This window comes from Sapajus apella, unplaced genomic scaffold (assembly GCF_009761245.1).
Source record: "Sapajus apella isolate SASKATOON/1434 unplaced genomic scaffold, GSC_monkey_1.0 scaffold72, whole genome shotgun sequence".
NCBI classification, from domain to species: domain Eukaryota; kingdom Metazoa; phylum Chordata; class Mammalia; order Primates; family Cebidae; genus Sapajus; species Sapajus apella.
Genome location: NW_022437012.1, coordinates 1,910,437 through 1,923,717, shown reverse-complemented (window position 1 = coordinate 1,923,717; position 13,281 = coordinate 1,910,437). Strand labels below are relative to the sequence as shown.

At 42.4% G+C, this 13,281-nt stretch overlaps 1 protein-coding gene across 4 annotated transcripts in view; it reads left to right on the top strand.

Annotated features, from left to right (window-relative positions):
* Nucleotides 1-13,281, top strand: part of CFAP221 (cilia and flagella associated protein 221) — a 109,290-nt gene that overhangs the window by 84,247 nt on the left and 11,762 nt on the right. For all 4 annotated transcript variants that reach the window (XM_032250637.1, XM_032250635.1, XM_032250638.1 and 1 more), the window contains 3 exons: nucleotides 866-957; nucleotides 7,554-7,646; nucleotides 12,888-12,983. In XM_032250637.1, coding sequence (XP_032106528.1) covers nucleotides 866-957; nucleotides 7,554-7,646; nucleotides 12,888-12,983 — 281 coding nt within the window. The remainder of the gene's footprint in view (nucleotides 1-865; nucleotides 958-7,553; nucleotides 7,647-12,887; nucleotides 12,984-13,281) is intronic.

The following is a 13,281-nucleotide window of genomic DNA, read 5'->3' as shown; positions in this document are numbered from 1 at the left end:
TGCAGAACAAGAATGATGATAACACTGACCCTCATACTGCCAGCCCTAAAAGGGTACGGGTGGAGACCCCACACTGCCTTGTCCTGACCACATGTGCCTCTCGGGCTCCTGCTGCCCTTTGTCAGCATTCCTCTGGAAGGCTGCACCTAATGTTCATGTGTTCCTAATTCAACCAGATAAAAACGGCCGCATGGTATGCACGACCCCTTGGTGTGACCTCCTCTCTCTTTGGCCCCAAATATAAAAACTAGAATGGACAAGGTGGTGGTGTGACACGTACAAAGAAGTGGCTGCTAATAATTACTTCCCACCCCGCCCCGCAGGGGACCTCCCTGACCTCCGACACCCCTTGAGAATTATCCTCAGCCCCTTCAAACTCAGTCAACCCTTAACTCGGATTATGATCTCTCTCCCCACTTCTACCAGCACACCCTTAACTGCCTCCTCTTCCTGTGTCACCTACTTGCCTTTCTGTTTTATGGACTTTGTGCAGTTACCCATGAGACCCTTTCCCTCATTCTCCTCATTTAACCAGCCCTGGGAGTCTCCAGTCTGCACTGGCACAACAGACAGATATGCAGACCTCCCTCCAGTCTAGCCCATTGCTGGCCGCTGCTGCAGTCAGCCCTCCCTCCGGAGAAATCTTCTTTAGGCACGAGTGGCTCAAAACCCCTCCATGGGTCCCGCTGCCTGCAGCAGCAGCTCCAAGCTTCAGCAAAGCACATGGGGATTGCTGTGGGGCTCACAGTGACTAAGTCCCTTTTAAGACTGAAAAATGGTTGACTAAAACAAAAGTCCTTCCGAAACTTTGCCCCACCAAACAGTTGCTTCCCATGTCGCACCCCTGTGCGGGCTTTTCTTCCAGGACATTATTCCCGGAATCATGCACTGGAAAAGCTTCCAGTCCCTGGTTCTCTCCTCCCTGCCGGACCCCTTCAACATGGAGACCACAAAGAGGTAAGCACGCTCATCCATTTATTCCCAAGTATGTGTGCCCCACAGATTACAGAAGCAATGATCCCAGAACGTTAAATGCCAATAATATGTCAAACCATGCTTCTAAAGCATGAGGGAAGTTTGGTAGGCGGAGAAATGTAATGATGTGTAACTGACTTTCATATTTGGAATTTATCTTGATTGAGGTACACTTTTTTGAAAAGTAATGTCCTAGGTGACTAACTGGCAATGCTTGAGTACAAGTAGGCAGCCAATCCATATAATTCAACTGAAATATTCATGGTGAATCTTTTTTAAATTCATAAATTGATGCCTGGGTGACAGAGAGATACTCCATCTCAAAACAAAAAGAAAAGAAAAATATTATAAATTGCCAAGGTTAGCCTTCCACACCCTCCATATCCAGTTCCAAAGGATCCACGGCCCTCTCGTGCCACAGGCTGGCATTCACTGGAAGCCCCACAGCCATCTCCACGCAGACAGATACACAGTCAGCAGACCAGAATATTGTTGAATGATGAAAGAAGACATTTAGAGTGACTACATTTTTGCTAATTTGCTTATATCTCTTCAAAACCTTATGATATCAAACAAGTAGACTAGTGCCTTTTCGTTAGACTCTGCCTGGCCAGTCGCTCACTCCTGAGCCCTTGAATTTGCTTCTTCAGTCCACTGTCCTTATAAATACAGCTAAATGAGTGACTGGTGAACAGACATGCCTGGTGTCCCAAAATGATTATCATCAGCTGTCAAACAAAGTTCCGATCCTGTAATCCAGAATGAGGCCTACCCCAAGGTGACAGAGGCCTGGCATGCCCCCAAGAGTGGCCAAGAAACCTAAGCTCTGCCACCAACCAAGATCAGCAGGTGATCTTTACACACCCCCAGCTCCCACTCGTGTAACCTGGATCTTCTGACTCAGAAACTCACCAGGGAGGCTACATGACCTCCGGGAGCCACGTGGCCTCAGCCATGCCCCTTGGCCAGCTTTTTGGGTCCAGTACTCTTCTCAGTAAGACAAGGGGATTGGACTTGTTGCAAAGGCCCTTCTCAGCACTGACATTTTAATTTTAGTAGGAGTGCAAGAGCTCACCCAACGTGCAGCCGTCCCATGTACACCACACATCCACCCACCCCTCCGTAGGGATTCAAGGAGATAGTTGGAATCCGGGTTGTGACTCCAGAACACTGAATTTGACTTCCTCCTTCATACTCTTCATTGAAAGTCTTCATTGGAAAGCTCTTCCTGAACTAAGCCAAATGCAGCTGCCCGTCCAGGCTTTCCCACGCGCCGTCCCCTTTGGGTCACTTCCTTAGGGCTTCTCTACTCCTCTCCTTTGCTTGAAGATTAGCATGCGGTAAACAGAAAACATCCAGCATAGGATTTGGGACATGACAGGAGCTCAAAAATATGATTCTTTCCAATTATTATACTTCATCCATTCCTTATCCACCCTGTTGCCATCCCAAAATCAGCATCCTTGTTCTACATTTTTAGCATATTTCTAGAACGTCAAATCTCCAGAACTGGCAAGAACAATGGCATCAAAGAAAGGAGAAAAGCTTTAGCATGGCAGAGACCTGCCTCCATTGTACACTGGCTGTATCACCAGCTGTGTCCTTGGGCGAGCTGTGTGCTAAAGAGGCCCTTCGAGCAATCGTCTCCTCCTCTCGGAGACAGAGGCAGTGATGGCATCCTCACATTTGTGTGTGTGTGAGGATGAAAGTGCAATGATCCTGTGAAGCTTCTGCCATCATCCCTGGTGCAGGCTTAGCAACTCCTCTCTCTTCTACCCTCCTTTCCTGCCTACTTAGCATCGCAGTCACTCTGTCACCACCAGATGGCGATAGTCCATCACCACAGTGACAGACTGCCTCATTTTGCTGCAGGGTGAGGATACTTCAGAACTGATCTACGCAGTCAGCAAATGGGGTTTGGGGACTGAATAAGAAAAATGAGGAATGGTGAGAAGTGGCGACCTGCTGAGCGTGTCCACTTGTTGTCAGCATGTAGGGTTCTTAAGAATCAAGAAAAAGCATCCAATTTTCTTTCCAAAGCAATGTCCTTGGAAAAAAAAAAAAAAACAAAAAACTCCCGAGGCTGTTCTTTCAACCAGCAGACAGAATGCAGTTACCTTGGTCTTGAATAACCATGAATTAAACATGAACTCTCCATGAATTAAAGAAAACTCTCAAACCATGAGTTGTTACTTTCAGCTTCTGTGCCTGAGTGCTCTGTTGGACCAGTTTGTTTCAAAATAAACTGCAGTTGCATAACAGCTCATAAAATCAAGAGAGGATTCTGTATTTCCTTAGCATGGATTCCCACTGGATGTAAGGCTGTAGGTCTTGTTTTTATTTCTGAAAACAAGTACAAAATAAGAAGTGTAATTCATTTTTTCAAGTTCTGTCTTAGTTCGTTTGGGCAACTATAATAAAATGCCATAGATATAATTTATGAACAACAGAAATTTATTTCTCTCACAGTTCTGGAGACTTTCCAGTCCAGAAATGGCAGAAAGGGGAAGGGAGTTCTCCGGCTTTTACTTTTTAAATGACATATACTATGTTCCACACTGGAGTGCAGTGGCATGATTATAGCTTACTGCAGCTTCAAACTCCTGGGTTCAAATGATTCTCCTTCCTCAAACTCCCAAGCAGCTGGGATTATAGGTGTGCATCACTATGCTCGGCTAATTTTATTTATTGTAGAGATAGGGTTTTGCTATGTTGTCCGGGCTGGTGTTCAACTCCTGGCCTCAAGCAATCCTCCCACCTCAGCCTCCCAAAGTGCTGGGATTACAGAAGTGAGCAATGGCTCCCAGCTTCTCAGGCCTCTTTTACAGGCACTAATGCTATTCATGGGTGCTCTACCCTTATGACCTAACCACCTCCCAAAAGCTCCATCTCCAAAAACCATCACATTGGGGGTTAGGTTCTTGTTATTTTTAATGTAAATAGGGATAGGGTCTTGCTTATGTTGCCCTGGCTGATCTTAAATTCCTGGCCTCAAGTGATCCTCCCACCTTGGCCTCCAAAAGTGTTAGGATTACAGGTATGAGCCACTGCACCTGGCCTGGGAGTTATGTTTCAACATGAATTTGGGGGCAACACAAAATTCAGCCCATAGCAACTTCCTACAAATGATATTCCAACTTTGCAGCCATGTTGCTTGAATAAATTAGCTCCTGTTACTTCTAAGGTTTCCCTTGTATCTTTGGCCCTGACAGCTGTTTGTTGTTAAACCCTGCAATATACTTATTTAGTGTTTATTTATTCCAAGTCAGTTTTGTATTTGTAATAACTGAAGCAGTTAATTTATTTATTTGCTCTTCAGTAAATTCAGAGAGAATTTGTTAACTCTCTATGGACTTCCGTAAAATCTGAGCGCCAGTGACAACTGAGGATAATTATCTGTACCAGTAGTTTCCAGACTTTCCGATTTCATAGATGAGCAAAATGCCCAGAAGAACTTTGGAAACTGCCTTGGGTTTTTCAGGGTTTTACTTTATTAAGTAAAGACATTAAAATTAAAGCAACAGCCGGGCACAGTGGCTCATGCCTATAATCCCAGCACTTTGGGAGGCTGAGGCAGGAGGATCATTTGAGGTCAGGAGTTCATGACCAGCCTAAGCAACATGGTGAAACCTCATCTCTACTAAAAATACAAAAATTAGCCAGGTATGATTGTGGGCACCTGTAATCCTAGCAACTCAGGAGACTGAGGCAGGAGAATCGATTCAACCCAGGAGGCAGAGGTTGCAGTGAGCAGAGATTATGCCACTGCACTCCAGCCTAGGTAACAAAGTGAGACTCCATCTCAAAAGAAAATAATTTAAAATTTTAAAAATAAAACAAAGCAAAACAAATTTTGAAATACCCAACCACCATCTACTGTCATCACCATTTCAACTTTAAATGAATATATTAACACACAAAAAAAGTGAGAGGAATATGATCTCAGAATTTTAAAACTGGGTAAGTTTTGCTTCATGAGAAACTCCTGGTTGTGGCCATTCCATTGTCCTAGACCTGGTCCCTGGCGAGTGGCCCAGACCCTGAACTTGTCAGTCCCTCTTCTTAGTGGGAATTCCCTCTGACTACACACATTCTAATGTAAAGTTTGGTAGAATTTTCTAATAGAACCTGGATTACCTGTCATGAAGTCAGTTACTAATAGGGCCAACCTCTGTCTCAGGGCCCAGCTTCCTTTTGGTGGAAAATGGGATTAAAGGCCAAAATCTGGGTGCTATGTGTACACATTGCTACTGGGGGAATTTTGTTTCTTGGCCTGTTCAGCAGACAAAGTCAGGGATACACACAAATACACACACACACACACAGAGTGTACACACAAAGATATATGCAACATACATATATATGTAATGTATATGCATATAAACACACATATACTCATACATATCCATATTTTAGAAACCATGAATTCACACCAGTACCTACAGTTCCAGTCCATATCCATGGAGTCATTGCTTGCTTTCTGCCATTCCATATTTGTATGTCCTTTATTCCACTGTGGGAACCTGGGCTTCTAATACATTTACTTACTCAACTTTATAATACATCAAAAATCATTTCAGAATTGATTGATCCATAGCCACTTTTATTAAACATGCAAAATAAGTTCGATTTGTTTGCAGGTCTCCCCTACCCCCTTCCACCCAAGTCTGTAGGTATGTAGTCAAATACTGTAAGTTACTGGGCGATTTCTTTTTCTTTTCTCTCTTCTCACCCCTTTAGCTCGCTCGTGCTCTCTCTCTCTCTCTCTCTCATCTTTCTTTCCTTCCAATGTGGTTATGGAATTTCCGTGAAATATTATTATTTATTTCAGTTTGTTTTCAGTCTTTGTTTTTTATTTCACTTTCTTATCAATTTAATTTTATTTTTTCAATATGTTGAACATTAACATGTTTTCCAAACTCAAACTACATAAAAGTCATACTCAGAGAAGTGTCATTCCCTCCAGCCCCTGGCAGGTAGCCAGCTTGGTCTTCTAACATATCCTTCCTGTGTTTCTCTTTGTAATGGTAAGCAGAATATTTTTTTTTTCTTATTTTCCCCTGCTTTCTTATAAAAACAGTGGCATTCTAGATATGCTTTTCTGCATTTTTTTCCACTTAATAATATCTCCAGAAAGTCACTCTATATCAGCTCACAGATGCTTTCCTCATTGTTTTCCCATTAGTCAGAACGATGGGGCTATAATTTTTTTTTCAGCCAGTCTTCATAGTTGGCAAGCAGGTGCATTTTTGCACAATAACAAAGATAAGAATCTTATCTCAAAGACAAATATGTACACACAAAGGAGCTGTCAGTTAATCCCTGCTTTCCATTCCTGCCTCCCGCCCTACCTTCAGTCTCAGCCTTTCCAGCATCTGTGAGGAGGTCTGTTTCCTTCCAAATGTGCTCCAGGCCCTGCCGTTCTTCACTGTTTTTCATGAGACAGCATTCTCCAGGCTTCCAGAAATGTAGTCCAGAAAATGATTGAAAACTTTCATCCACTGATGTCTTTCCTCCTGTTCTCTTTGCTGATGTATGTTCAGTTTTTATTCCTTCTGTATCATCTGAAATGTGTGCGTGGAAGGAGTCGAGACCCCAGAAAAAGTGTTCATTCAATCCACTTGAAACAAAAGTCTGCTACCAAGTTTTAAAATAACAGTATATTTTTTCACCCCATCTCAATTCCTTTAACGTTCTCAATATCCAGGAATTTTTAAATAAAGCTCTAAAGTTACAATACTCAACAATGCATAGGGAGGTGGGGAGGAAGATATGAAATGGAATAGAATGTCTAAGAAGGAATATAAAGGAGGGAGGAAAATCCTAGGACCAGAAGTAACTATCTGTATTAGCCTGTCCTTGCATTGCTATAAAGAAATACCTGAGATTGAGTATGTATTTTAAAAAAAAAAGAGGTTTAATTGGCTCACGATTCTGTAGGCTGTACAGGAAGCATGGTGGCTTCTGCCTGGCTTCTGGGGAGGCCTCGGGAAGCTTACAATCATGGCGGAAGGAACAGCGGGAGCCAGCACCTCACATGGCCAGAGCAGAAGGAAGAGTGCAGGGGAGGTGCCACACACTTTTAAACAACCAGATCTCACGATAACTGACTCACTCACTGTCATGAGAACAGTACCGAGGGGATGGTGCTAACCCGTTCCCCAGCACTCCAGCCCCATGATCCATTCACCTCCCACCAGGCCCCACCTCTAACACTGGGGATTACCATTCAACATGAGATGTGGTGGGAGCACAGATCCGAACCATATCAGTATCTAACTACACCCACCCCAGAAAATAATACAACTTTAGACACTACAAACTGAAAAATTGTATGATTCTCTTTTTAAACTCCAGGATATGTCATACTTGGCGACATTCTCCCAGGTTTGACTGGGGCCTATTGCATCCCCTGCCTTTGCCTCTGGAAACCATAAATGGCTTTTCAAGAGTGAGGGAGGACAGAGTAGCAGAGGCCTCACCAGTGGTAAAATAAAAATCCTTTAGAAAATGATGTAAAGACCACAGGACTTCCATGTGACTCTCTGTCTTTGACTACTTGTGTGGTTTTTCCACAGCTGTGACTCCTTCAATTCATTTATGCTTCCAATAGAAGTCCCTGCCATTCTTGATGCCTTACCAGAAGAAGACAGACTAGAAACACTTGAAAGGTATTTTCTTTTACCTTTGTCCTCTAATGCAATCTGTTTTTCAAAAATACGTGAGGTACTGTAAAGACCTTCAGAAGAGCTCAGAGTTCCTGAGCTTGCAACTCAGACAAGAAGATAAAACTAATGCCCATTCATACCTCCACCCAGGTAAGATGTTAAATTCGTGGTGGAGAACTGACAGTCTCTAAACTCTACGACTTACTCATCTTCAGCTGTTCCAGGAGCTCAAGGGAGAGGTGATCTGAGGTGGCGCTAAATGGCCTTAGAAGGCTTCAGTGGTCACATGGACTTGCGTTAGTATGTGAAAGATGGGTAGGGCTTGGATGGGCATGAAGAAATCCAGTCCAGCGGCCAGGCGCGGTGGCTCACGGCTGTAATCCCAGCACTTTGGGAGGCTGAGTCAGGCAGGTCACGAGGTCAGGAGTTTGAGACCAGCCTGGCCAACACAGTGAAACCCTGCCTCTACTAAAAATACAAAAATAAGCTGGGCGTGATGGCATGCACCTGTAGTCCCAGCTACTCGGGAGGCTGAGGCAGGAGAATCACTTGAACCTGGGAAGCAGAGGTTGCAGTGAGCCGAGACAATGCCATTGCACTCCAGCCTGGGTGACAGAGTGATACTCAGTCTCAAAAAAGAAACAAGTCCAGAAGCAAGGTCCTTACATTTTATTTTACTGATCAGCATCCAACAGCCAATGAAAATGGTCTTGAATCCAATATCGCTATGCTCATTTATACCTGATGGCTACAGACCCAGCAGCAGAGCTACGAACGGGAAACCTGAGTCAAGCAGAGCCCATGCCCTTGTTCCAGGGCAGCTTCTCCACTGTGAGCAGTACAGCACACGGCATTCGCATGTCCAGCTCACACGCGTTTCCAGCTGGCTCACCTGGCATTGCCCCATTTGCAAATGCCTCTAGATCTGAGTCATTACTTTCTCCTTTTTAAAAATATACTTAGCTACTTATTATATCACCACATAATTTCAGGAAGAAAATTAGAAGTTCCATATGTTTTAAAGCAGGTACTTTCTACCAGGCAAAAGTAAAATTCATTTAAGTTTTCTAGTTTAATTAACCAACATAGAATAAAGTTGTATACAAACTCATCTCTCGTTAAAATTAGATTCCATTAGAAGATTATAGAGCACCCGAGATGTTGTATAGAATAGTGTGATGAAGGTCTAGTTGGTGGGTTCAACACCACCACCCCCAACCACTCACTCACAGTACGCCTTGGGCAAGTGACTTCACCTCTCAGTGCCCCAGTGTCCTCATCTTCAAAATGGAATGATCCCAGGACCCATCTCATGGGTGGCTATGAAAAGCAAATGAATTAATACATGTCAAATGTTTAGTTCAGTGCCTCATACATAGTAAGGTTTTGATAATTAGATATACTCCCATTAATGACCCTGGTATTCCAATCCCCTAGCCCAGCATCTGACACTTGGTAGGCAAGCAACAGCTCACTTTAGAATAAAGTTGTACCACCCAGCATAAGAATAAGTGAAACTACATAGTTAGATTTCCAAAATAGCAGATGAAGAGGTATTCATGTCCCAAGAGGTTTTCCTCCATCCATATTATATCTCAAGTATAGAAGATGAATAAATATTTCTGATATTTTTAAATTTTGATTTTTCATGTCTTTGGGGATGTAAAGGAATACTTGGATTTGCTGCTGTATCTGTGACAGCAGAGTTGGGGATTAGCACAAAGAGGGTCACCAGCCCTGCATGACAAGAGCTCCGGCACATTAGGAAGACTCAGTCCCAGAGTTCCTTCCTACCCACTATTTACTGAACTCGTATTACTGAAGACCCATTTCTTTAGCTTTGGGCTTTGTTTCAAGTACCTCTAGGGAGGGAACATTTTGAGTCTCACTTATAACTCAGTATAAATTCACCAGAACCTTTTGAGAGTTCAGGTTGAGGCGCAGTGGCAGAAGAGGTGATGGGAATGAGAAGATTCCTGGTCCAGGGAGGAGGCCCTGGAAAACACAAGGAGGGGACGGGGGAAAAGCTGGAAACACAAACAGCCAGCTAAGCTGCTTTACCAAAAGCCAGATGCTCCCGCGTGCTTCTGTTTGACTGGCGTGAAGTACTGGCATGAAAGTTCTGGACTCTGGTCACTGTTCAGCCCAAGTGCCCAGCCCTGCGCCTGCCTGATCGTCCTGCATTTGGTCTGACTCCTGTGCTGGTAGCAGTTATTTGGGATTGCGTTGCCTTGAAGTGAGTGGAGGAAGTGTTCTGAAGTATGGCCATATTTCTGTGGCGAGATGGATGTCTTCATTTTTATTTGAGATGTGGCTCATGAATGAATTGTGCCTGTACATGGTCTTTGCTTTCTCACTTTGCAAATGAAGCTCTCAGTATTTAACTCCCGTCACTTATCAAAATATTATAGAAACTACAGACGGTACCTGGTTTGACTTATGATTTTTCAATTTTACAGTAGCATGAAAGTGACTCTCATTCAGTGTACTCCTTGACTTATGGTGGGGTTCTGTCCAGATAAACCCATTATGAGTTGAAAATATCATGAGTCAAAAATGCGCTTTCAACTCGTGATATTTTCAACTTATGATGGGTCCAAAGAGACCTAACCTCATTGTAAGTCAGGGAGCATCCATATTTATGAATATATTTTTCTGACTGTTTCTTTGACATCTGCAAAGGGTCTTAGGTCTAGTTTAGTGAGACAGAACACAAGGACAGTAAGTCAGGCAAAGCAGATACATGACTCACGGAGAGGCAGCAAAAATAAACAGAAGCCTAGGATCCAGGTTGAGCCCACCCACCGAGGCTTAGGAAAGGTGCCCAGGGCAGATGTGTCCCACATTGCATCACAGCTGAGGGACCCCAAAAGTGCTTTACTTTGGGTTTCATTCCCTGAGTGTCACAGGGATCGCTGAGCTTAAGCATTGCAGAACATTCTGTTCTGGGAGGAACAAGGACACAGCCCTGTCGTTTACCTCAGGATGTTGCATTCTCAGTACATCCCGTTCAAGAATTGCAAGCCAGAGAGGGAACAGCTGGGTTGACCAAGGCCACCTGAGGACCTGGCCTCCCGTAGCAACCCTGCCAATCTCCACTCATTTTGAACAATGAAAGCATTGTTCAAAAATGCTTTCATTCTTAACATATCCAAACTTTTGCATTCTAAATTACGCCATGGTTTTGATAAAGCAAAGAAATCCTGATAACGCAAGCACTGATAGCAAAATATCACTGTCATGGTCAGACTAGCATCACTGCCTGCCTGCTCAGGATTGCAGGAAATGGTTTATTACACACCGGAATATGGCATCTTCCATACCAAATATACTCAAAAATAACTAATTGTTGATTACTATTTCTATTTTTTCTTTTATAAACACATACTATATTGATAGTTTAAGTACATTTTTACAAGTGAGCAATCAGTTAGTGGAATCTTTAAACACCTTAAATAGGCAAATAAGACCTACTCACACGCAGCGATACTTGACGACAGCTGAGCTTCTAGACCTTGGACTCCAGGTCGGAAAAGGAATGCTGAAGTGCCATCTACTCAAATCACTGCATGATGGCATTTCTTGAGAGTGCTGCAGCCGGAGGGGATGATCCACATTTGCTTCAGCTTCTTTCCGGTCAGGCCCACTGGAGAGATGTTCAGCAGATCCAAACATACCCAGCTCCTCTATTCAGCACTGATGTGCACACTGTTTTGACTCAATTTCCTCATCTTTGAAATGGGAATAGTTGTACCTACTTCATAGAGGGCCGTCAGAATTAAAGGAGATGCTGATGCTGATGAGGAGAATCATAATTATAATAACTAATACTCGCTGAACATTAAATGTGTGCCAGGGGGTACTTTGCAAACAGTCTCATTTAATCCTTATGATGAGCTCTTATTATTATGCCCACCTTTGAGATAAGGAAACTGCTAATGGGAAGATAATGTTTGCAAAGCACCAGAGTAGTGATATGCATACAGCAGCTACTCAGTAAATATGAGCTTTCGATCTAATGAGGCCAGAACAACTTTTGCAGATTTCAAGGGTATTTTTCTTAATAGAAAATTGCCATGTCCACCTGCTTTTACATATATCTCTGCTGAGTGAAGTGCCCGTTTGTAATTCCAGACTTTAAAGCATTTGTTGCCCTTTGTTGATCTTGGAAGCATTTCTCTACTTGAGTGTGGTGGAGATGGGTGCTGTCAAAAAATTTGTTTTCCTGTTCTGAAGTCCTAGAATCATTGAAACTAGAGGTTAAGTTTCCCAGCCTCCCTTGCAGTTAAGTTGTCCATTTTACTAAATGGACATGTTATAATGGAATTATAATGGAATGTTAGCATCTGTAGTTTCTGTAATATTTTGATATTATAGAAATGTCCCATGGAATGTTAGCAGACAAGATATAGTCCACTACTGAGGTCAGCTGTTAACAGAGTGGGTATGTCTCCTGCACACCCTCCCTCCCTGCTTTGCCCCAGTGGAAACCCAAACATGCAGTGGTCCGGCTTGAACCATCAAACAACAAAGCTCTAGACCAGAGGTCAGCAAACTATGTGGCGAACCACCTACGTTTGTAAATAAAGTATTATTGCAACACAACCACACCCATTCACTTATGTGTTTTTCTATGATTCCTCTCTTGCTACAACAGCAAGAAAAAAATTGTGCAATTGTAACAAAGACCATATCACCCATAAAGTCGATAGAAAAAGTTTACTAACTCCTGCTGTAAGGGATAGCAGACCACAAAATGATGGAAAAAAAAAAAAAAAACTAGACTATTTAGAAATATATTGTTTAATTTTAAAGCCACTGTGGGCTTTCTAGTTATCTTCTTTGCTATTGATTTCCATTCTAATTCCATCGTGGTTGGAGAACATAGTCTGAATAATTTCAGTCTTTTGAAATCTTTCAGGCTTTCTTTTATAGCCCAAGATATGGTCAATTTCGGTAAATGCTCCATGTGCACTGGAAAAGAATATGAATTCTGTAACCCCCGTTTTTTTGAATTACTATTTATTCTCTGATTATAAATAACTACCATTGCACGTACCATTGTTTGTTGGTGGAAAGCAATTTATCAGCCTTATGCTTCTTTTAATGTAAACAACAAAAGTAGATGGAACTAAACTTAAATACCACAAGAACTGCATAACTCCTAAATGATCACAATATTTCATTCTATTTTTATATTGGGAAGGAAAAGCAGGTCCCACTAAACATCTTATTACTTTGCAGTGAGCTCTGTGAGCAAAATATAGAAGTTATGTTGACTCCAGAAATGATCAAAGTGGAATTTCCTATGCTGAACTGCAAGGACATCAGGAAGGAGAAGTAAGTGGAAGCTTTTTTACACTTTATTAAAAGGTAACCTCGGATGAAATTTTTTCTGCATAAAGTACAAAATTATCATGTTGTCTGAGTCTAAATAGCTCAATCTTTGAAAGAGATACATTTCTGGTGTTTCATATATTTAGATGTACATTTTATTTTAGGCACAATTACACTCCCTGATATCTTGTTAGCAAGGAAGCCTTTAAAAACTGAAATCAATTTTTCCATGTGCTTATCAACCAATTTCAGGGATATGTTTGTTTCTTATATTAATAAGAAACAAATATGTTTGTTTCTT